Source organism: Rana temporaria, chromosome 9 (assembly GCF_905171775.1).
Source record: "Rana temporaria chromosome 9, aRanTem1.1, whole genome shotgun sequence".
Classification (NCBI taxonomy): domain Eukaryota; kingdom Metazoa; phylum Chordata; class Amphibia; order Anura; family Ranidae; genus Rana; species Rana temporaria.
In genome coordinates, this window is record NC_053497.1 from 90,809,204 (window position 1) to 90,831,090 (window position 21,887).

A 21,887-nucleotide genomic window follows, 5' to 3' on the forward strand; every position below is an offset into this window, starting at 1 on the left:
CAAGTACATATTTAAGGAACCACAACTATTTTTATACACAGTCCCTCCATTTTCCAGGGCTCAAATGTAATTGGACAAATGAATATACCGTATTTATCGGCGTATAACACACTTTTCCCCCCTGAAAATAGCGGGACAATAATGTGTGCGTGTTATACGCTGATAGTGTACCTCAGACTCGGAGGGGGACGAGCGCCGCCGGAATTCACATAGCCGTCATCTCCTGTTTACTCGGCTCAACGTCACACACACAGTCCCGCCACCAGCATTAGACCAGTGTTCTATCAATCACAGAAGCTGGTCCAATGCCGATGGAGGAGGCGGGACTGTGTATGTGACTGCTGACGCGACTGAGAGCCGAGTGACAGGAGATGACGGCTCGATGATTCCCTCACTGCACGAGAGATGGTGAGACTGCAAATTGGCACATAGGCTGCAAATGGGCTGGAGATGGGCACATAGGCTGCAGATGTACACGGACCATAAAATAAAAAAGTTTTTTTTTTCCTGAAACTTCCCTCTTAAATTGGGGTGCGTGTTATACCCTGGTAAATACAGTAACCATAAATAAAATGTTAATTTTTTATATTTTGTTAAGAATCCTTTACTAGCAATGCCTGCCTGAGGTCATGGACATTACCAAAGACTGGGTTTCTTCATTTCTGATGCTTTGCCAGGCTCTAACTGCAGCTGTCATCAGTTCTTTGTGGGTCTTTCTGCCTTTAGTTTTGCCTTCAGCAAGTGAAATTCATGCTCAATTGGGCTGAGATCAGTTGATTGACTCGGCCATTGCAGAATATTCCGCTTCTTTTCCTGCAAAAAGCTCCTGGGTTGCTTTTGTAGTGCGTTTTGGATTATTGTCTATTTGTACTGTGCAGCGCCATCCAATCAACTTTGCTGCATTTGGCTGAATCTGGGCTGACAGCATATCTAAACACTGCAGAATTCATCCGGCTGCTTCGGTTTCATCATCAATAAAACACAAATGACCCAGTGCCACTGGAAGCAATGCATACCCATGCCATCACACTGCCTCCACCATGTTTCATAGATAAGCTGTGTGCTTTGGACCATGAGCTGTCCAACCCTTCTCCACACCTTTTTCTTCCTGTCATTCTGGTACAGATTTATCTTAAGCTGGATACACACTATAAAACTTTTGCTGTCAGATTTCCTGTAGTGCAAGGGCCTGTCTGATTGCATACAAGTTAAAACTCTTAGGCCTTGTACACACGACCGGATCTGTCCGCTGAAACTGGTCCGCGGACCAGTGTCAGCGGACAGATCCGATCGTGTGTACAGGCTAGCGGACAGATATCTGGCAGACAAAAGTTTCTTAGCATGCTAAGAAACTTGTCCGCTGGAGAGCTGTCCGTCGTACATGTCCGCTGGTTAGTACGTCTAACCAGCGGACAGAAATCCCGCGCATGCGTCGAATTGATTTGACGCATGCGTCGAATTGATTTGACGCATGCGTCGAATTGATTTGACGCATGCGTCGAATTGATTTGACGCATGCGTCGAATTGATTTGACGCATGCGTCGAATTGATTTGACGCATGCGTCGAATTGATTTGACGCATGCGTCGAATTGATTTGACGCATGCGTCGAATTGATTTGACGCATGCGTCGAAGCATTGAACTCGCGCGATAGAGAACGTCGGTGTCGTCTACGTCACCGCGTTCTCGGCGGACCATTTTCATCGGACTGTCCGCTCGTCTGTACGGGGCCTTAAGGTATTATATGGTTTTGATAAATTTAAAGAAAATAAATAATTTGTATAGTGTGAATGGCCCCTTTCATCTGTCCAAAGAATGCTTTTTCAGAACTGGTCTGGCTTTTTTAGATCATTTTTGGCAAAGTAATCTGGCTTTTCTATTCTTCAGGCTTATGAATGGTTTGCACCTTGTGGTGAGCCCTCTGTATTTGCTCTTGTGAAGTCTTCTCTTAAATGTAGACTTTGATAATGATACGCCCACCTCCTGGGGAGTGTCCTTCACTTGTCTGAATGTTGTGAATGGGTTTTTCTTTACCATAGAGAAGATCCTGCGATCATCCACCACTGTTGTCTTCTGTGGACATCCAAGGCCTTTTTATGTTGCTGAATTCAACAGTGCGTTCTTTCCTCAGAATGTACCAAACTGTTGATTTGGCCACTCCTAATGTTGCTACTATATCTCTGATGGATTTGTTTTGCTTTTGAAGCCTTACAATGGCCTATTTCATTTGCATGGACAGCTCCCTTTGAACGCATGATGTAGGTTCACAGCAATAGAATACCACACTTAGAATCAATCCCATACATTTTACCTGCTTAATTGAAGAAGAAATTACGAAGGTGTAGCCCACACTTGGCCATGAAACCGCTTTCGATTCAATTGTCCAATTACTTTTGGTCTCTTGAAAAAAAAGGGGGAGGGGTGTTGGCTATTGTTAGGAGCTGTAATTCCTAAACCCTTCCTCCGATTTGGATGTACATACCCTCAAATTAAACCCGAGAGTGTTCACTTTCAGCCCATATTCATTATATAACCATAGCTTAATTATGTTTTGGTAAATATAAAAAAAAAAGAAAATTGTGCCCAAATATATATGGACCCAACTGTATAGAAGGGGAAAACTAGGCAGGATTTTATGCAAGCTAAAAAAGGGTAAGCAGCAATTTAAAATTGTGTTTTAAGCTATGCGAATGAGAACATGTGAAAATTAAGAAAATACATTTCTCTTCCGTTCACGGACACAGCAGCCTTTGACCTTAGGGTTATGCACCTTCCTTCCAGGAGAGTTAGGCAGAAAAACATCACTTTAAGTGTTAACAACACTTTCCTCATTACAGCTCCTCCCAGGGGGCGTGGTCCCCCGGGTATAACCCACACTCTGCCTCAGCAGCTCCAGTTTTTTTTCTGCCTAATGTCAGGAGAGGACATGGCCTTCTGGAGTCCCTGTACTCTGGATTTTTTTTGCGATTTTTTCGCTTTTGTTTCTGCATTTTTTTGAATCCTGAGATTCTTCTATGAACTGCCGACTGGGTGACAGGCTGGGTCTTGACTCTTGTAGTCCCCCCATGTTCGGCCATCGAGCGTGTGCCGGCCCTCAGCTCAGCTCTGGGTCGTCCACGACAGGTCCCATTGCTCCAGGGGCGGCCAGGGAACTACATGTTCCAGGGCACACATATGACCGGTCTCTATGGCCTTGTCACAGTGTGTCTGGCCGACAGCCATGCCGTTTAGCAGATGTTGGTTCTGTCCGGAATGCCTCCAGCCGGTGGTCGCAGGACGGGTAAGTAGGCCCCTTGCCCTGGCAAGGTGGTATGGCTGGTGCTTCCCTGAGGGTCCGCCCTGCTTTCCTCTCTCCCTTTCCTCTCCCTCCTTCCCCATACTGGGTGGCGGCTGTGAGGGGGGGCCTCCTGGGGTTTTATCACCACCAGGGACCGTGTGTTGCGGGGTGCTGTGAATTTTTTACGTTTGGGGGTGCTGCTCTGTGTGCTGGCCGTGTGTGGTGTTGTTTCACTGGGTTTTTAAACTGCGTTTGGCCGCGAACGCGGTTTACATGGTCGGTGACCATTTTTTTGTAGCCCGCATGGTACTTTTTTCCTCAGAGGGCAGCCATCTTGGAAAAGTATCCGCATGAAGGTCTGCCCCCCGCCCGTGTCTCGGGTGGGGGGCCGGCTTCGCGAATTCGCGGCTCTGTGGAGGTCTCTTCTTTCCGACCGTTGGGTTTGCGAAGTAGTTTCCTCGGGGTACAAGATAGAGTTTCTCCTGAGAGCGTCCTCTGGCGCAGAATTAGAAGCATGTGCAGGGCAACAGGGGTTTTGGCAATATCTCTTTTAAATATATTTTATCATTCTTTTAACTTTATTTTTACATAATTCCTATCACAAAGGGTCAATAAACCCCTATGTGATAGCATTGGGCAGGTGATGGGTACTCTTGTTGGACACATAAGGGGGTTTAATAGACCCCAATGTCTCCCCTGCCCATCACACCATCCAACCAAGCACAGATCGGCTTGGTTAGATGCGTCTCCTGGCTCTACTGGCCAGGAAAGGGTGCATATGAAACAGGAAATGACATCACTTCCGGTTTCACTGTTTGCATGCAAGATTGAGGCATGGATTTGACATGGTCTCACTGCAGTCTCTCTCCCCCACCAGCAGATATGTTCCCAGGCATTGTCCGCATCACTTTCACTTCGAAGCCAGTCGCTGGCTCTACAAAACCCACACAGGCTAATGGCTGCTACTGACTCCCTCAGCTTGTGATCAAAACGTTCATTATTTGGACGTACATAGTACACCCAAAGAGCTGAACTGGTTAAGGTCCTCCTTCCCCACCTGCAAAATGCTGACAAGATGGCTCCGATCCCTGCGTGCATGCTGCCCTGTGCCATGGTGTAATGCGGTAGTGGGATCAGTACCTACTGAGTGGTTACCAATCACGGTGATGGTACACAAACCTCCTCTACTGCATGTCACATCATATCTCTTCTCATTCACAGCATTGAGGTGAAGAGATGTAACAGGCAGTCACAGAAAAAAAGATAAAAATTGATAAAGTTAACAAAAATATGTCAGTTAAACAGGTTAGCTGGTTAGTCAGTTAATAAATAGGTTCGTGTTTGAAGCAGAATAACCAAGTTAGATCAACTTTTTCTAGGATTTTAAGCATCTGTGAATTACGGCCAGTCCAATACTAGAAATGCCTAATATCTAGAAATCTAAAATGCGCGCACACACACACACACTTGCTTATCAACCACACAGCACAAATTTTGTATCAAAACCTAACCATATTCGTGGTCCCTGCATTTAGGATAAATAGGGGAAATTGTTTACTAAAATATTTGTAATGTTACAAAATACACAAACAAATTAGAACTGCATTTTTGTGCTTTGTCCAGTTCTCTGCTTATATATCAAAACGTTTTAAAACAACTGGTATGTTGGATAGGTATGGTATGCTGGCATTTTAAAATATTGTGGCTTAACCACTTGACCCCCAGGCCAATTCTCACATGTCTCAAAATCAGCAGGGGGAAAAAAAAAAAAAAAACGCCATTTGTTTTGCAGCTAGAAAATTACTTACAGCCCCCCAAACAAATATATATTTCTAACTAAAAACCCCAGAGAATAAAATGGTGATTGTTGCAGTTTTTTTTATGCTGCATGATATTTGTTACGCGTTTTATCAAGCAAATCAAGGAAAAAAAAAAAACATTTAAAAAGGATAACCTTTTAAAAAAATAAATAAAAATAGAATAAAAAGGAAGGAAGGAGAATGAGAAATGCACATCTTTTTGCAGGAAAAAAAAATTTTGCATTTATTTTTACGCCTGTTTTTGGCGCCTGTAAAGCATCGCTCCTATTAACAGCAGATCGCAGGTTCCATACAGGACTCCTGCAGACTTGTCAGTGTATCTGTCTGCTCATACCCAGTGTTGCTCATCTTCCTTCAAAAAAGTAATTGGTTACAGTTACAAATGACTTGTCCAAAAAAGTAATTGAGTTAGTGACTCAGTTACTACATTGGCAAAGTAATTAGTTACTCAGCAAAGTAACAGACTTTTTATTTGCCGGCGTATGACGACCCCCTAATTTTCCAGCTAAAATTTTGGTTTTGGGATATACTCACTGTATTAGACGACCCCTCACTGTGCCACCTGTAACATGCCTCACTGTGCCTGTAACATGCCTCACTGACACTTTGTGAATCCGGGCCTTAACCTTCCCAGGACTTTCTATCCTCTTTGGCCGAGACAGCCGCGTTGCACCATTGGCTCCCACTGCTGTCATTCAAAGTCAGTGAGCCAATGAGGAAATAGAGGGGGCGGGCCGAACCCTGGCTCTGTGTCTTAATAGACACACCAAGTGGCAGCTCGGCTCGGGTGACCCCATATCAAGCTGCTTGCTGTGGGGGCACTAGGCAGGATGGAAAGGCCAGGAAGGCAGACGGGGGACCTGAGAAGAGAAGGATCCGGGCTGCTTTGTGCAAAACTATTGCACAGAGCAGGTAAGTATGATATGTTTGTTATGTTTAAATGAGAAAAACACTGAGACTTAATTATCACTTTAAGGTAAAAAAACATTTAGAACCACTTTAAGTGCACACGACACAGGCACACATTTGTTTACAATACACAATGACCTAGCAAACTACTGTCATTCATTTAGGGTTTACATCTATTTTATCATAGGAATTTATGAGTAGCTGATTTCAGTGGTTTAATGCACTCATCTAATCGTTGTAAATATGAAACAAAATGACAGCTAACTTTAGTATATTCTTGTTACCTAATAAAGCAAACATGGGGGCTGGCACATTTTAAATGTTATAGTGGGTGGGAACAATGGAAATCCCCCTAGCAAACCGCTCAGATCATAGATAAAGTAATGTTCCCAACAATATACAAAGTTTAGAAACTGCATTGTTGTATTTTCTTCCTCTGACAAATTTGGGGGGCGTAATTCTGCCTTCGTAAAGAAATGATGTCTACAGCATTCACAGAGATAAGATGAGATAACACTACCATGTTACATTTCCTTCCAGCCTGGTTATGTGAACTTCAAGATAAAAGAGCTGCATAAACCTTTTTGGTTTCCCTTGACCTTTTCCTAGTAATGTTCTGAGCCTTGCGAGTGTACCGAATGCAGAAGAAGCAAATCTGTAAGGCACAAACTTCCCCAAATGAAATGCAAACATGTTGACCTGTATAGAGCTTTTTATCCTATCCGGAGTCCGGACCGGTGGTGGTGGAGCAGAGCCACCGCGGGGGAGGTGTCGTCGGCTGAGGTGAGGAGGTGAGCCAGACTCACTCCCTCGTCCCTGCTGTGCTGTCCGTCCGTGACTCGGAGTCGGCGGGCGGGCGGCTCCGGACTGTGAGGGAGGGAGGAGGAGGCGAGAGGGAGCCGGCGGCCATCTATTATTCAAAAGCCGCGCCTCCTTCTCAGGCTGTTCCGTGATAGGCGGAACAGTCATTTTCCCAGCAGAGCCTCTGTTTACTGTTCAGCCTATCACGGATGTCCTCTCGTCCGAGGATGAGAAGGCTTCCGTGATAGGCTGAACAGTAAATAGAGGCTCTGCTGGGAAAATGACTGTTCCGCCTATCACGGAACAGCCCAAGTAAGGAGGCGCGGCTTTTGACCGACACACACACACACACGTACTACATGTAATTGCGGTAACGCCGCCCAAGTAATGGGCCCGGCGTTACCGCGAGGGGAAGAGTAATCAGGTAGATTACTCGTTACCCTCAAAAGGGGCATCGTTAGGTCACGGCGTTTATTTAAACGCCGTTACTTACAACACTGCTCGTACCTTATACGGGCAGGCAGATACACACTTACAGAAAGAGACAATGAACTACAAGCCGACAGCCACAAAGGCTGTCGGGACTTGTAGATTCCCATTTATATAACTCTGTGAATGAATGATGCAGCCGGGCAAGCAGATTTTTTAAATAGTACCTTTTGAGTGAAGGGAGAAGATCCCCCGCTTGCTGTTACTAGAGACAGCAGAGTGGGCACATGTTACACCCTGTAGCTAAGGTCGTATTAAATTGCTTTCTTTGTATTACCTTAAGTGCTTGTAATCTTGCCTGCTCCTCTTCCAGAGCCAGTTGCTTTTCTTTTTCATCCATTCTAGAAAATGATAAACCAGTGGAAGCTAGAGAAGATACTGCACTGGATAATGTGCTGGCTCTAACAAGATAAAAAAAAAAAATAAAGTTAAATAAAAAGAGAATAGTTTACATATTGTTGCATAATATTTATTCCTCATTAGGTTAAATGTAAATTTGAAAGTAAAGAAAAAAGTAATCTTGAACCGAACACATTTACCAATTTTTCATTAAAGCAAAACTCCAATTTTGAAAAATAAAAAGACAGAACTGTACTAAACAAGTAATTTTAACTGCCTGTTAATAAACATAACATTGCCATTTGAATCAGCACTGATTTTGTAGAGTTGGGAAAAAATGCAATATGGCTACCTGGACATTTCTGTAATCTGCATGTTTTTTTTTTTTATTATCAACATTTTTATTAGTTTTTCAACATTTCCATTTAACAATATATTACATTATATCACACCCTTATACAATAAACATCCTTATCTGTATCCCATACCACCCCCCCCCCCCAGGGGAAAAAAAAAAAGGGAGAAATAAATAAATAAATAAAATAAAAAGGGGAGACAAATTATCCCCCCCCCCCCACCCTCACTTACTCCCTGCGGCTCTCTCCCCCCCCTCCAAACACCAAATAAAATAAATAAATAAATAGAAATAAAATTAAAAAAAAAGTGATCCCTTAGATATGAGGCTTCTAAAAAGCCATTCTATAGCTTATCGCTCATTATTCCTTGTTACCCCCTCCCCTAAAAACACTTTTACCAAGTGTTTGAAATCTGAGGCCTCTATCAGGCCATAAAGCCACTATATATATATATATATATATATATATATATATATATATATATATATATATATATATATATATATATATATATATATATATATATATATATATATATCACAAGGTATTTGTGCAGCGGTGTTTTAAACGCAACTTTTTTGGAAAAACTAACGTTCATGAATTTTAAAACAATGTAAAAGTAAAGTAAGCCCAATTTTTTTTAATATAAATGTGAATGATGATATTACGCCGAGTAAACAGATGCCAAAACATGTCACACTTTATAATTGCACCCACTCGTGGAATGGCGACAAACTACGGTACCTAAAAATCTCCATAGGCACCACTTTAATTATTTTTTACGGTTACCAGGTTATAGTGACAGAGGAGGTCTATGTCTAGAATTATTGCTCTCGCTCTGACGATCGCGGCAATAACTCACATGTGTAATTTGAACACGGTTTCAATATGCGGGCGTGACTGCCGTATGCGTTTTCTTTGCTGCACGAGCTCGTGGGGATAGGGGCACTTACATTTTTTTCCCCTTATTTATTTTTATAATATAAAATTGTGTTTAAAAAAATATATATATTTTTGATCACTTTTATTGCTGTCACAAGGAATGTAAACATCCCTTGTGACAGTAATAGGTGGTGACAGGTACTCTTTATGGAGGGATCGGAGGTCTAAAAGACAGAACATGTAAGTATACAGTGAGACCTGTGTAAGTTCACCTTATATATTTTTTTGTAAAAGGTGAACCTACACTTTAAAAAGTTTGTTAAAAACAAAACAAAAAAAAACACACTGTATACTTGCCTGTTCTGTGTAACGATTTTATACAAAGCAGCCCTAAAGCTCATTTTCTGGGGTCCCACACCTGCTATGGGGGTATTTGAATGGGCTCAATTCCAAGCCAGTCTGTGTGTGTCCATTTTGATGCACAGCTCGGGCCTGCCCCCTGTGCAGACGTTTTGACTGACAGCAGCAGGAGTCGATTGCTCCCTTAAAGTTCAGCCAAGCCTATGAGAGAGGGCAGAAGAGCTGTTGCAGACAGAACAGCACTGGATCAAGAGCTGGCTCTGATATGTAAGGGGGTCTTGCACTACCACTGAAAGTTTTTTTTTTTACCTTAAAATTTATCTAATCAATATATGCAGCACTTTACATATACGAGGTAACAAGCCTTTTCCCTTTACAAGCACTGGTTTACATTATCTGCATCCACCGCGGATCGCTCTTTAGAGAGCATTTGACATGGCCTGGTTTGTCACCTCCTCACAGCATGCATTTCATGCAGTTGTGGGTCTTTGAAGTGTGACCTGCAATGGGGGAGAATATTTGGAAAGCACTGCGGCATGTTTATGCCCCCACCTGCTGCCTTTGCAGCTTAAGGGGAGCGGATGGGGGCAGTAAAAACTTGGCTCAACTGCATGCATTTACCACCCCAAACAAGTGTAAATGAGGCCTAAGACAGTTGAATAACCATCTCCTAGAAGAGATTTTATTGTATTCAGCTGAACTCTACATACATTTTAATGACCAACCAAACTTTGTTATAGTGCAACTCACCTGCTAGCAGCTGACAGTTCCTTTGTCTTTTTACCTTCAAGGGATGCTAAGTGCTGTTCAAGTGCCTCCAGCAAACTGCTGGGTGCCTGCAGAAGAAGAGTTGTCAGTTAGTGATAACCAAACACTGGAAATAAAAGTGCAGTCTCAAACAAAAAGTCAACATGTTTTTTTACATGAATTCCATCTAGATAGCTGTTCTTACAAGCAATATATACATTTTATATACAGCTGAATAACTTACTACATAAAGCAGAACAAGTTCTCTGAGATTACTTAAATCAGACACGTAGCAATACCCTCTTGGTACATAATTGGCTAAAATCAATGAGCCTCGACCATATCCCAATTACGAAGGTCAGTTACAGCCACCATCATTGTTCGGAACACATTTTTTAAACTTTTTTTATAGCTTATAAACTCACAAAATCTTTGGTTTACCAGACAATCATGACATGCAATATAGGACTATGGCTTGGCTAAAGAGACAGTACAGCACAAGTCTGATTACAAGCCCCTCTTGTCTGTATAGGCCTCCTAATGAGGTGTATGATAAAACATTAAACCTTTTTCCGTGTTTTTTTTTTTAAGGTATTGTTTAATGATTTTGTGCATATTTATTTTCTTCAGTATGGTTAGGTGTAAAAAAACAAAAATCGTATACACTTATTTTAGGGATGTATATATTCCAATAGCCAGCTATATAATGTATCTATTTACACCTGGTAACCTTTTCTATCATTGCCAATAGGTAGCATACGATCTTGCTAAAACAAGCCCCATTACTACCGACTGATTCATGGAACATACACTAGTCTGTCCATCCAGTGCATATTTCTGACAAATGTGGACTGCATAAAATCGCTCCTTTAAAAGCGGTATTAATCTCAAAATTAAAAAAAAAACGCTTACAGGCAGGGTCCTAATGATAACTTGTTATGCTTCCACCTTACTCAGCCGCAGCTTAGAGTACATGAACGGCACCAGATCTGTGCGGCTGCCGTGTGCTTGCATGGGAGTGATGTCATCATGGGCTGGCCATTAAAGTGTCTGAAAGACCAAACCCAGAAGGAAAACCGGGAGAAGATGGAACTACCCGAGGATGGACAGTGCAGCACTGGAGGGCATCTTTTGAGAGGTAAGTCCATCATAATGTGCTAGGATGCAGTGCACTCTAGCACAGTATGGCATAAACTCTATTTCACAGAGTTTAAATGAGAAATTTACCATAAAATAATAAATGGACTTTTTTTTTGCAGGTAAAAAATGTGCATTTTTTTTCTAAGCAGCCTGCAGAGCATTGCACCAACAATCAGCAGATTGTGGGTACAATTTCAGGCTCCTGCAGACTCAGTTAGCTTGCTTGGGGCCTCTGGTGCAGATTTATATTTGCAGTTGGCTTTGGTGGCCTCTACTTGACCAGATTTGTTTGGGCTGTGACTGCTGGTGCGATTCCCTGTCAGCATCATGGATGTTAACCTTTAGTTTTTAGTGCTTGATGGCTGTTTATAAGTTGTGGTTGTGATCCACCACACCAGTGATAATATTCTGCATATTTTGCACCCCTGAAAGAAAAATAATTTCTGAAACGTGTCGGTTAATTCCTGTTTGATTGGTCCACGACTGACTATTGTAATAACAGGCCCTGTGGAAAACCAATCCTTTATTATTCTTGTTATTCCGGTGTGAAACTGTTAAATAGTCATTTTTTACTGTTGGTAAAAATGCAGTTTGTACAAATTCTTTTATATTCAACTTTTCCACACATTTGCTTTTGTTATTTATGGCCGATAACGTCATATGGGGGTTTAGATTAGATTTATACATTGTATTTGGAATGATGGTCTAACAGGTTTCTGACTATACCTCCATTATGCTAAAAAAAAAAAAAATCAGTGGAACCTTCTTTTTATTCTACCGTTCATGTGCTTTCAAGTAAATGTATGGCTTAGGAGAGTCTTTTACAAACTCTGAAAGCTGTATATTAAAACCTTCATGTTTTTAGAGCAATTTGGTAGTTTACATTTTTGCATATGTTCAATTGCAACCATTTTGAAAAAAGGCCCAATTTAAAATTTACAAAAATATTTGTTATTTATTAAGGCAATACAGATTACACATTTATATTTAGTATGAATATAACCGTACTTTTGTAAGATTTGCTGTGTTTCTATCTAATGATGATTTTAGTGTATTTTTAGCAAAAATATTGTTTTGATAAATATTTGTGCAAGTATCGCGGGGCCTTAAAAATCAGTAGGACCTTCTTTTTATTCTATTGGTCATTTGCTTTCAGACGATGTATGGTTTGGGGTGGGGGGTCGTGTGTTTTACAAACTCTAAAAAGCTCCAAGGGAAAAATAGCAAAAATGGTCTGGCCACTGAGTTTAAGGCTGCATTCACATCTAGGCGGACAAAATCGCGGCGCTTTGTCCCGCGAATTGCGGCGACAAATAGCGGCGTTTTGTACCGCGATTTGCGGCGACAAAACGCTGCGATTGTCCGCCTAGATGTGCCCCTAGATTGTCCCCCTATGGAGATGGTTCCCATCTCCTATCCCGAACGCCGAAAGCCACCTGAAAAAATGGTCCGGGACTTTTTTGCAGGCGGCAGGCGTTCGGTGTGGAGATGTGAACCATCTCCATAGAGGGCAATGTTAAATCATCCCTCTGGCGTGTCGGGGCGGCAGCGGCGTCACACTACAGGCGACAAAACGCCTATGTGTGAATGGGCTCTAAAAGTGGAGCACAGGATCTGGCAGCGAGAGGGTTAATTCCTCTTTGGATTATAAAACATTTTAGTTTTCATGAATATGATCACTGTTCACTCACACAGCCAGTCATTTTGATACAACACACTGATCAGTGTATTGCAATTTAGTTTCAGCCTGCACAAATCAATGACAGGTTCAGAGGCCCCGTAGTTGTGCACATGTAATTGCCTTCAGTTAGGGACAAATAGGAGTCCTTGGACACAGTCTACATCGAGAGATGCTCATCTGTCCCTAGCCGGATTGATCAAATACATCATTTGTGAATGATGTCATCCTGTTATTGATTTTCACAGGCTTCCTGTTAACAGCAGAACGTAAACACCTGGTCACACCCATCGCAGAAATACACTGTTCTGGACACTGTATTCACACAGCTGTATCGTGGGATCAAGAAACTACACAAGAATGGACTAGCTGAAAAAAAATACACTCTTATGTTCTGTCCCAACAATGAGGGAAACAAACACATGTACATCAATAGTTTCCTGTAGATCTCCAGTACAGAGTTATAGTTCTCATGTATCAGTTTTCAGATCACAAAAAAACACACACACCTTGTAGCTTTACCTAGAATACACTTATTAGTCAAACAAATCATGAATCTGCATCTCAGAGAGGCATAGTAGCTTTTAGCATTAGGCTCACTGCTATAAACTTTTACAAAATACATCTCAATCCTCCGCTACCTGTTGACAATTCATTTTGACCAGGCCCAGTCGTTTGCATTCTTATCAGAATAATGTGACACTGTTAGAATGAGAAATCATGGAACAGTTACGACCCAAACCCCCCCAGTTGATGACATATGAGTTCACCAGTTCACATGAACAGTTTCCATATATAAAAATATATGGAAGAGAAAGCTTCTCAGGAGAATGGTTTATGGCTAAAACAACAGAGGAAGGAATTGGAAATGATACTATATAGATGAATGTGAAATGCACACTGACCTGAGTAAGATCTGGAATATCACCCTGATCAATTCCAACTTGCTGAGTTCACAATAAAGGGGGAAAAGAAAAGTGTACATTATTTCATGCAGTGGCAATGGAGAGTGCTGTGGGTTCTGAATGTTTACACACACATATTATGATGGAAAAAAGGGACTTTACTAAGGTAATGGACTGGTACAGTGGCACTTGCTAACCACAAATATCACAAGCGTTACAAAAGTAATCAGGCAATTTAAAACTTGCACGCATATGCCAATCTTTGAACTGTAAATATCATGCAACTGCTGCTAATGCAATTCAATACAAGTACGAAATAGAGTAATCAAACATTTTGGCAAGAAATGTTATATAAAAATAACAAAAAGGTTGCTGTTGGCCACAAGACAAACCTAAAGGAGAATGACAATGGTATCAAGCAGGATAAGCATTACTTAGGTGGTAGTAGCTTTGTGTTGAATGACAGTTTGCAAACCAAGATTCTTTTTGCAGCATTCAAAGTTGTATCGTCATGCACAATACATGCTACTGTACCAGTGCCAAGAGCTAAATAAGGCCCCTTTGGTGCATGACTGACTGGACTTACCTCTGCCACTTTAAGGAATTCTGACAGTTTGGTCATACGGGCTAGAAATTTCTTATAGATATCTAATGCTTCTTTACACTGGTTCTTCTTCATGTCGAAGTACTTTTCTACAGGAAGTAAAAATGGCACACACATATATTGGATTAAAACGTCAATCCCGAATCTATTGAAAATATTTAAACAGTTTGTGGATATCTCAAATTTTAAAATTAATGTTATCAAGACCGAGATCCTAAATGTAAATATCAGTAAGTCAGAAGAACGGGCGTTAAGGGTGGAGTCCCCTGGCAGAAGGAACTTAAATATTTAGGAATTAAACTTGCTATCTCAATCAAGAAAGTATATGAAATAAATTATATCTCCTTACTGGACAAAATTAAAATAGAAATAAAAAGGGTAACAAACAGACCAATTTCCTAGATAGGTCGTATTAATATCCTGAAAATGGTCCTTCTTCCAAAAATCCTTTATAAATTCCAGATGATACCAATCGCATTGCCGCAACCTTATCTTAGAGTATTTAAAACTCTGTTAATGAATTACATATGGAAGAATAAAAAAAACACAGAATCTCCTTCCTGGTTTTAAAACAGGAAAAAAAAAAACATGGTGGACTTGCGGTTCCGGACATTAGAAAATATTATAATGCAGCGGTACTGTCTAGGGTCGTGGAGTGGGCCAGAGACAATCAACAATCAGGAAAACTGTGTTTCAATCGAAGTAAAAACTGACATGTAAAAAAAGGCAAGTACACTCATAAGCCTGGGTTAAAATCAACATACAAAAGACACCAACAAAACTCTGCCTCCATCTGCATCACCAACCTCATCTCAAAATGTCACTTAAACCATCCTCTCTGCTCCTCCCAAGACCTCCAGCTCTCTAGCTCCCTTGTCACCTCCTTCCATGCTCGCAACTTCGCAACTACAGAAACTACCTTCCTCTCACTGACAAGAGTGACTGCAATGTGACTCCTGTCAGCAGGGCCCCACCCCCAGAGTGCAGCGATACTCAGTACCCCCATCATGTGCTAACAACTGCCACATGTCCTAAAAACAGAAGCTCATCTCCTGTAGTTCTTTGCATCAGCATTTACTGCGCATACGTTTTTCTCCCAAATGCGCATGCACAGGTAACGCTGATGCAAAGAAGCAGGTGTTTTTACACGAGTACAGCCATGATGTACAGTTTCATCCAAATTTACAGGCTATAAGCAGCATGTGCAGCTCTGTGGTATGGAACATCACTGGGAGATCTATATTGGGAATAAAAATAAATTGCCATTTTAGTCCGTATGCATAAACCCTTTAAGCTGTATGCAGAGATAAGACTGTAGCTATGGAGTGAACCATATTAAATAAATAAAAAACGCATCCCATGATGTGCAGACTCTAACCTGACAATCTTCTGCAAAGAGTAGCAAGCACAAGAACACCTACAAGGATGCTCTTTACACTGCTGAAAGTTTTCTACCATTCCTGCAATTTTATTTTCATTTATGGTTTTGCTTCCAGCCATTGCTCTTTCCAGAAAGTTTTAAAGTGAATGTTCTACATGCAGTTGAGCTTGTGTCGAAGAATAATTTTACACACTTCCACCAACTGCTCAAAATGGAAGCAACCCTTAGGCTGGCTATGCATTATACAAATTTTCTTATTCAATTTCTTTTAGATTTACCTTCAAGCATATTGTGCAAGGGCCTACCTGATTGCATAGAAATTGAAAGTGTTTAAAGAGGGGGTTTACCCTATAATTATTTTTTTTTTTTTCTAGCATTAAATTAAGCATAGTAGCGCGAGCTACAGTATGCCTTTATTTATTTTTTTTGCCCCGTACTCACTGTTTAATCCTATAGTGAACATTCCGACTCCCCGCGGGGAATGGGCGTTCCTATCCAGAGGAAAGATGATTGACGGCCGGCTCTGGCGCGTCACGCTTCTCCGGAAATAAACGAAATAGGACTTGGCTCTTCACGGCGCCTGCGCATAGTCTGTGCGCAGGCGCCGTATAGCGCCGTGAAGAGCCGAGACCTACTCCGGCTATCTTCGGGGAGCGTGACGTGCCATAGCCGGCCGTCAATCATCTTCCCTCTGTATAGGAACGCCCATTCCCCGCGGGGAGTCGGAATCTTCACTATAGGATTAAACAGTGAGTACGGGGCTAAAAAAATAAATAAAGGCATACTGTAGCTCGCGCTACTATGCTGAATTTAATGCTAGAATGTTGGTAATGAGGGTGAACCACCGCTTTAAGTTTGACCTCATATTATATGAATTTAGTAAATCTAAAAGGAAAACTGTACAAAAATAAATTTATTATAAAACATGGCAATAAAACTTGAGCCAAAAACATACCTAGCAAATTAATAACACCTTCATTGTAGGCAGCAAACAACCTTATAGAATCCTTGAACAGAAGCATGAAGCCCGTATTTATGACACCATTCGTTAATTCATTTGGATTTGCCTTTAAAGAAAAAACAAAGAAAAAAATTCAGAAGACATAAAAGTAAAATGGTAAAAAAAAAAAAAAAAGCCTCATTAGTAAAAGTATCTAAAATGTAAAAGTAAGCAACTATCAGCCACAAGGAAGGCTGTGGTTGCAGTAGGTTACAGACTTATAAATGAACTACCAAGACTATATAATGATATATAAATAACATAATACTATGGCCGGCCATAGATGGAGCAATTGCAGGAAAGAAATTCGCTTAAGCCACGCCCCCCCTCCCCATATTAACAGACAGTGTTCACAGGGGAATCCCTCCTGCTGAGTCATTGCACACACACACACACACACACACACACACACACACACACACAAATATAGTATACATACACTACAGTGCAAGTGTGAAACAATGCTGTAAATCAGGGGTCTCCAAACTTTCTAAGCAAAAAGGGACAGATTACTGTCCTTCAGAGTTTACGAGAGCTGGACAGTGGGAGTCGAAAAGGTCCTGACATCAGTGAGAAAAAATTAACGCCCCATTGTTTGTTTCAGTGGGAGTAATTGTGCCCCGTCATTGGGTCCCATTGTTGGTGTCATTGTGAGCAATTGTCCCCCATCATTGGTGTCATTGTAAGGAATTGTGCCCCATCCTTGGTGTTACTGAGGAATTGTGTCCCATCGTTGGTTTCATTGGGAAGAATTGTGACCCATCGTTGATGTCATTGAGCCCCTTTGTTGGTGTCAGTAGTAGAAACCATGCCCCATTGTTGGCATCAGTGCACCAATGGCCAAATAAAGGCAAGCAAAGGGTAACATTTTGGAGACCACTGCTGTAAAATAAAAATGAGAACTTGGCAGGTAGGTTGCTCCAAATATCTTGGAGAACTAATCAGACAGATCTTCTGTGGATGTAGGCTGCATTAAATCATTTTGTCCCTTCATCCAATCCCAGACCGACTTTGGATGTTGAGATCAACACTCTGTGGAGGCCAAACCATCACTCCCAGGACTCCCTGTTCTTTACACTGAAGATAATTCCTAATAACATTGGCTGTATGTTTGGGGTCGATGTCCTGCTGAGGAATAAATTGGGGGTCTTTACGATGGTATGGCATGATGGATAAGTATCTGCATGTATTTCTCAGCATTGAGGTCACTATTGATCCTATTAAAATCAAACCTCTGATTCCATTTTCAGAAATGCAGCTCCAAATTTGCAAGGAACCTCCACCATGCTTCACTGTTGCCTGCAGAGATTCATTATTGTACCGCTCTCCAGGGATGAAACTGCCTCCCGCTACAGCCAAATATTTCAAATTCAGTCAAGAGCACCCGCTGTCACTTGTCTGCATCCTAGTGCCTATGTGTGCGTTGAGTCACTTAGCCTTGAAAACAGTATATGGGTGTACCTGGGTCCCATCGGTTTCTGACAGTTTTGAGCTGATGGAACTGCTGGACATCTTCAGATGTCAAAGTGAAGTAAGCATGAGGTGTCTCATCTGCTGCATTAAATTTCCATGGCTGACAACTGCATGTACAGTCCTCAACGTTGCCCGTGTCTTTGTGCTTCTTCAAAAGAGCTCGAACAGCATGTCTTGAAACCCCAGTCTGCTTTGAAATCGTTGCCTGGGAGAGACCTTGCTGATGCAGTATAACTACCTTGTGTCTTGCTGCTGTGCTCAGGTCTTGCCATGGTGTACGACCTGTGACATGAAACGGTCTTCCATAACCTCATCTTAGTGGCAAAGTTTGGCTGTTCCTCGCCCAGTTATAAGCCTCCTACATAGTGGTTTGTTTGTGAATGACTGTTTCAACCTATATATGAACGATGATCATTAGCACACCTACTTGGTATCGTTGGTTAATCATTGACCCGATTAATCCTACAAAATCCCGACTTTGTGCAAGTGTACAAAGTGTGCAAGTTGATGTTGGTTTGAAGCCAATGGGTAGTCACACCAAATTTTCATTGGATTAAGATTTTTCTTCTGTTTGCTCACTTTCCATTTTGTAAATTGATAAAAATAAGCAATTAAAACATATATTTTGAAAGCATTTTTACTTTACAGCACATGTTTACACCTGCTTAAAACTTTTGCACAGTACTGCACACACACACACTTACATCAAAATCTAGTAATGCATCCAGTTGGTTTTGAATGATTGGAAGAGTTTTCAACAGTTTTTCTGTGGCCATAGTTCTCATCACCCCATCTATCCTAAAACACAGAGAAAATCAGTTAGTTAATGAAACCAGCAATAACTATGCAGACTGTAGCCAAGAATGAATGCTTTGGTGACCTACCCTCTTTTCATTTTGGTAAAGTCGACAGCTACAAGTCTGTAAGAAAGTGCTTTTTCATTTAAATATCTGCTGTAACGCCTTATGAAAGTTGACATGTCATAACCTAGGGAAAAAACAAAACAAAAAATGTAAAACATTATTACAGAAGAAATTATAATTTTCATCAAAGACTGTACACATAACTTACACACAAAGGAAATAAAATTAAACCAAAAGAAACAAAAATGATCTGCTTACCCTGCATAGCACCTTTATCAAGGAAATTGTTGAGGTTAAACAATGTGTTTCTGGATGCAAGATACTGAATAAATCGCTGAAAAGAGTACAAACTGCAATAAATATACTGTGTACTATTAAAAAAAAAAGTGCTAAACATGCAACATTATAAGCTACATGCAGAGTGACATATCTAGAAGCAATTTCTCTTTCTATATAAAGTCTAATGCCGCGTATACACAATCATTTTCCGGGTTGTAAAAAAACAATGTTTTTTAAAAATGTCATTTAAAACGATTGTGTGTGGGCTTCAGAGCATTTTTCGGGTTCTAAAAAAAGGCCCAATTTTTTTTCAAACATGCTCTATTTTTTCATTTTTTTAAACATTGTCGTTTTTCGGGTTGCAAAAAATGGTTGTGTGTGGGCTTTAACAACGTGAAAAACCCGCGAATGCTCAGAAGTTATGAGACGGGAGCGCTCGTTCTGATAAAACTACCGTTCGAAATGGAGTAAGCACATTCATCACGCTATAACAGACAGAAAAGCGCAAATCGTCTTTTACGAACACAAAATCAGCTAAAGCAGCCCAAAGGGTGGCGCCATCCTCATGGAACTTCCCCTTTATAGTGCCGTCGTACGTGTTGTACGTCACCGCGCTTTGCTAAAGCATTTTTTTTTTTTTCACGATCGTGTGTAGGCAAGGCCGTTTTAATGATGAAGTTGAAAAAAACGTTTTCTCTAGAGCCTGAAAAACTTTTTTACAACCTGAAAAATGATCGTATGTACGCGGCATAAGATCCATTCATTCTGTTACACAAATTGTTCACCTAAAAAAAAAATATCATACATGGACCATCAATAAAGATTTATTGGCATCGTTTACAGCAACACCATGTAAAAAGTTATTGTTTCTAATCACTTAGGCCACCACATGCACCTTAGACAGCAGGACAGTCCAATGAACCATGAAAATGTGATGGGCTTCTCAGTAGGGGAATGAGCAACATTAGCAACATACACTGATCCCTGCTGAGCAGGCGGATGGCAGGTCCATGTCTGTTCCACTTATGCAGAGCAGACACCGACACAACCCCCTGTCCTCTATGGGCAGGCAAATGTAAATAAACTTCCTGTCCATTAACATTCGACTGCCATCCAATGTGATGGATGAATTAGCGGATGGGATTGGATGTCAGTGGGTGTCCATTTATATCCACCGCTCCATGGAGGGCAATGGATGGTCTGATCAGGTCCACCTAAAAAAAAAAAAAACAGGCGAACCCAATCAATTAGTCTGTCAGTGTGAAAGGGGCCTAACTGAAATTTGGCCAGTTCAGCGGGGCCTGCTTAACAAAAGTAGACCATTTGATACATTTCTGTCAAAGGGATCTGTTGGAAAACTTTCTTAATCAGTGGCTGCAGCCGCTAATCAGTGTATTCCGACAGTGGCAGGTCCTGCTGTTAGAATACAATGTCCTGACAGGTGGGATTCCTCCATTCATCTCATTTGTGTTGATAAAAGGAACCTGTAAGTTTTTTTGGTTCAGCCTGCTGATGGAATGAAAAACATAAATAAAAATACATAAAAAAAAAAAAAAAAAAAATGCACCCCCCAGAATTTTTTTATGATTATTATACAGGATTTATATAGCGTCAACAGTTTGCACAGTGCTTTACAACATGAGGGCAGACAGTACAGTTACAATACCATTCAATACAAGAGGAATCTGAGGGCCCTGCTCGTTGGAGCTTACAATCTAGAAGGGAGGGTCAGGTGAAACAAAAAAAGGTAATAACTAACTGTTGGGGATGAACTGATGGAGAAAATGAAAATGCAGTTGTTGGGTGTGGGTAGGATAGGCTTCTCAGAAGAGGCGGGTTTTCAGGGATTGCCTTAAAGCCAAATGAGCAAGGTCAGACAGGTTGGGGGTAAGGTGGTACCATAGGATCGGAGAGGCTCTGGAAAAGTCCTGAAGCGAAAAAAGGAGGTGGCGACGAAGGAAGAACGATTAGGTTGGCATTTTGAGACAAAGGTTAGTGATGTAACCTAGTTGTGGATGGCTTTGAAAGGTTAGTATTTTTAATTTAATTTGTTGGGTGAGCGGGAGCCAGTGGAGGGAATGACAGAGGAGTAGCAGACACAGAGCGAATGGTAAGGTGGATGAGTCTGGCAGCAGCATTCATGATGGATTGAAGGGGGGGGGGGGTAGACTATGTCAGGGATATGCAATTAGTGGACCTCCATCTGTTGCAGAACTACAAGTCCCATGAGGCATAGCGAGACTGACAGCCGCAAGCATGACACCCATAGGCAGAGGCATGATGGGACTTGTAGTTTTGCAACAGCTGGAGGTCCACTAATTGCATATTTCTGGACTATGTAGAGGTAAGAAATGGAAAAAGAAAATATGGACAGCCGCACTCCAAAAAACCTTGGTTGTCTTTATTTAAAAAAGGAACAATGCACTACAAGTCACAGCACACAACACAGGAGTAAAACAGCTGACGGGTTTCGCACTATAAATTAGTGCTTAATCATAGCTTATGATGAGGTAAGCCAATGAGTAGGGAGTTGCAGTAATAAAGGCGAGAGATAACCAGAGAGGGAATTAAGAGCTGCGTTGC

The 21,887-nt window shown here is 41.3% G+C and overlaps 1 protein-coding gene across 2 annotated transcripts in view; it reads right to left on the reverse strand.

Moving 5' to 3' along the window:
* Nucleotides 1-21,887, reverse strand: part of LOC120913735 (phosphatidylinositol-binding clathrin assembly protein-like) — a 110,345-nt gene that overhangs the window by 50,096 nt on the left and 38,362 nt on the right. For both annotated transcript variants that reach the window (XM_040323916.1, XM_040323917.1), the window contains exons 3-10: nt 19,284-19,359; nt 19,047-19,149; nt 18,867-18,960; nt 16,645-16,756; nt 14,291-14,397; nt 13,705-13,746; nt 9,985-10,070; nt 7,575-7,698 (exon numbers count right to left, since the gene is read on the reverse strand). In XM_040323916.1, coding sequence (XP_040179850.1) covers nt 7,575-7,698; nt 9,985-10,070; nt 13,705-13,746; nt 14,291-14,397; nt 16,645-16,756; nt 18,867-18,960; nt 19,047-19,149; nt 19,284-19,359 — 744 coding nt within the window. The remainder of the gene's footprint in view (nt 1-7,574; nt 7,699-9,984; nt 10,071-13,704; nt 13,747-14,290; nt 14,398-16,644; nt 16,757-18,866; nt 18,961-19,046; nt 19,150-19,283; nt 19,360-21,887) is intronic.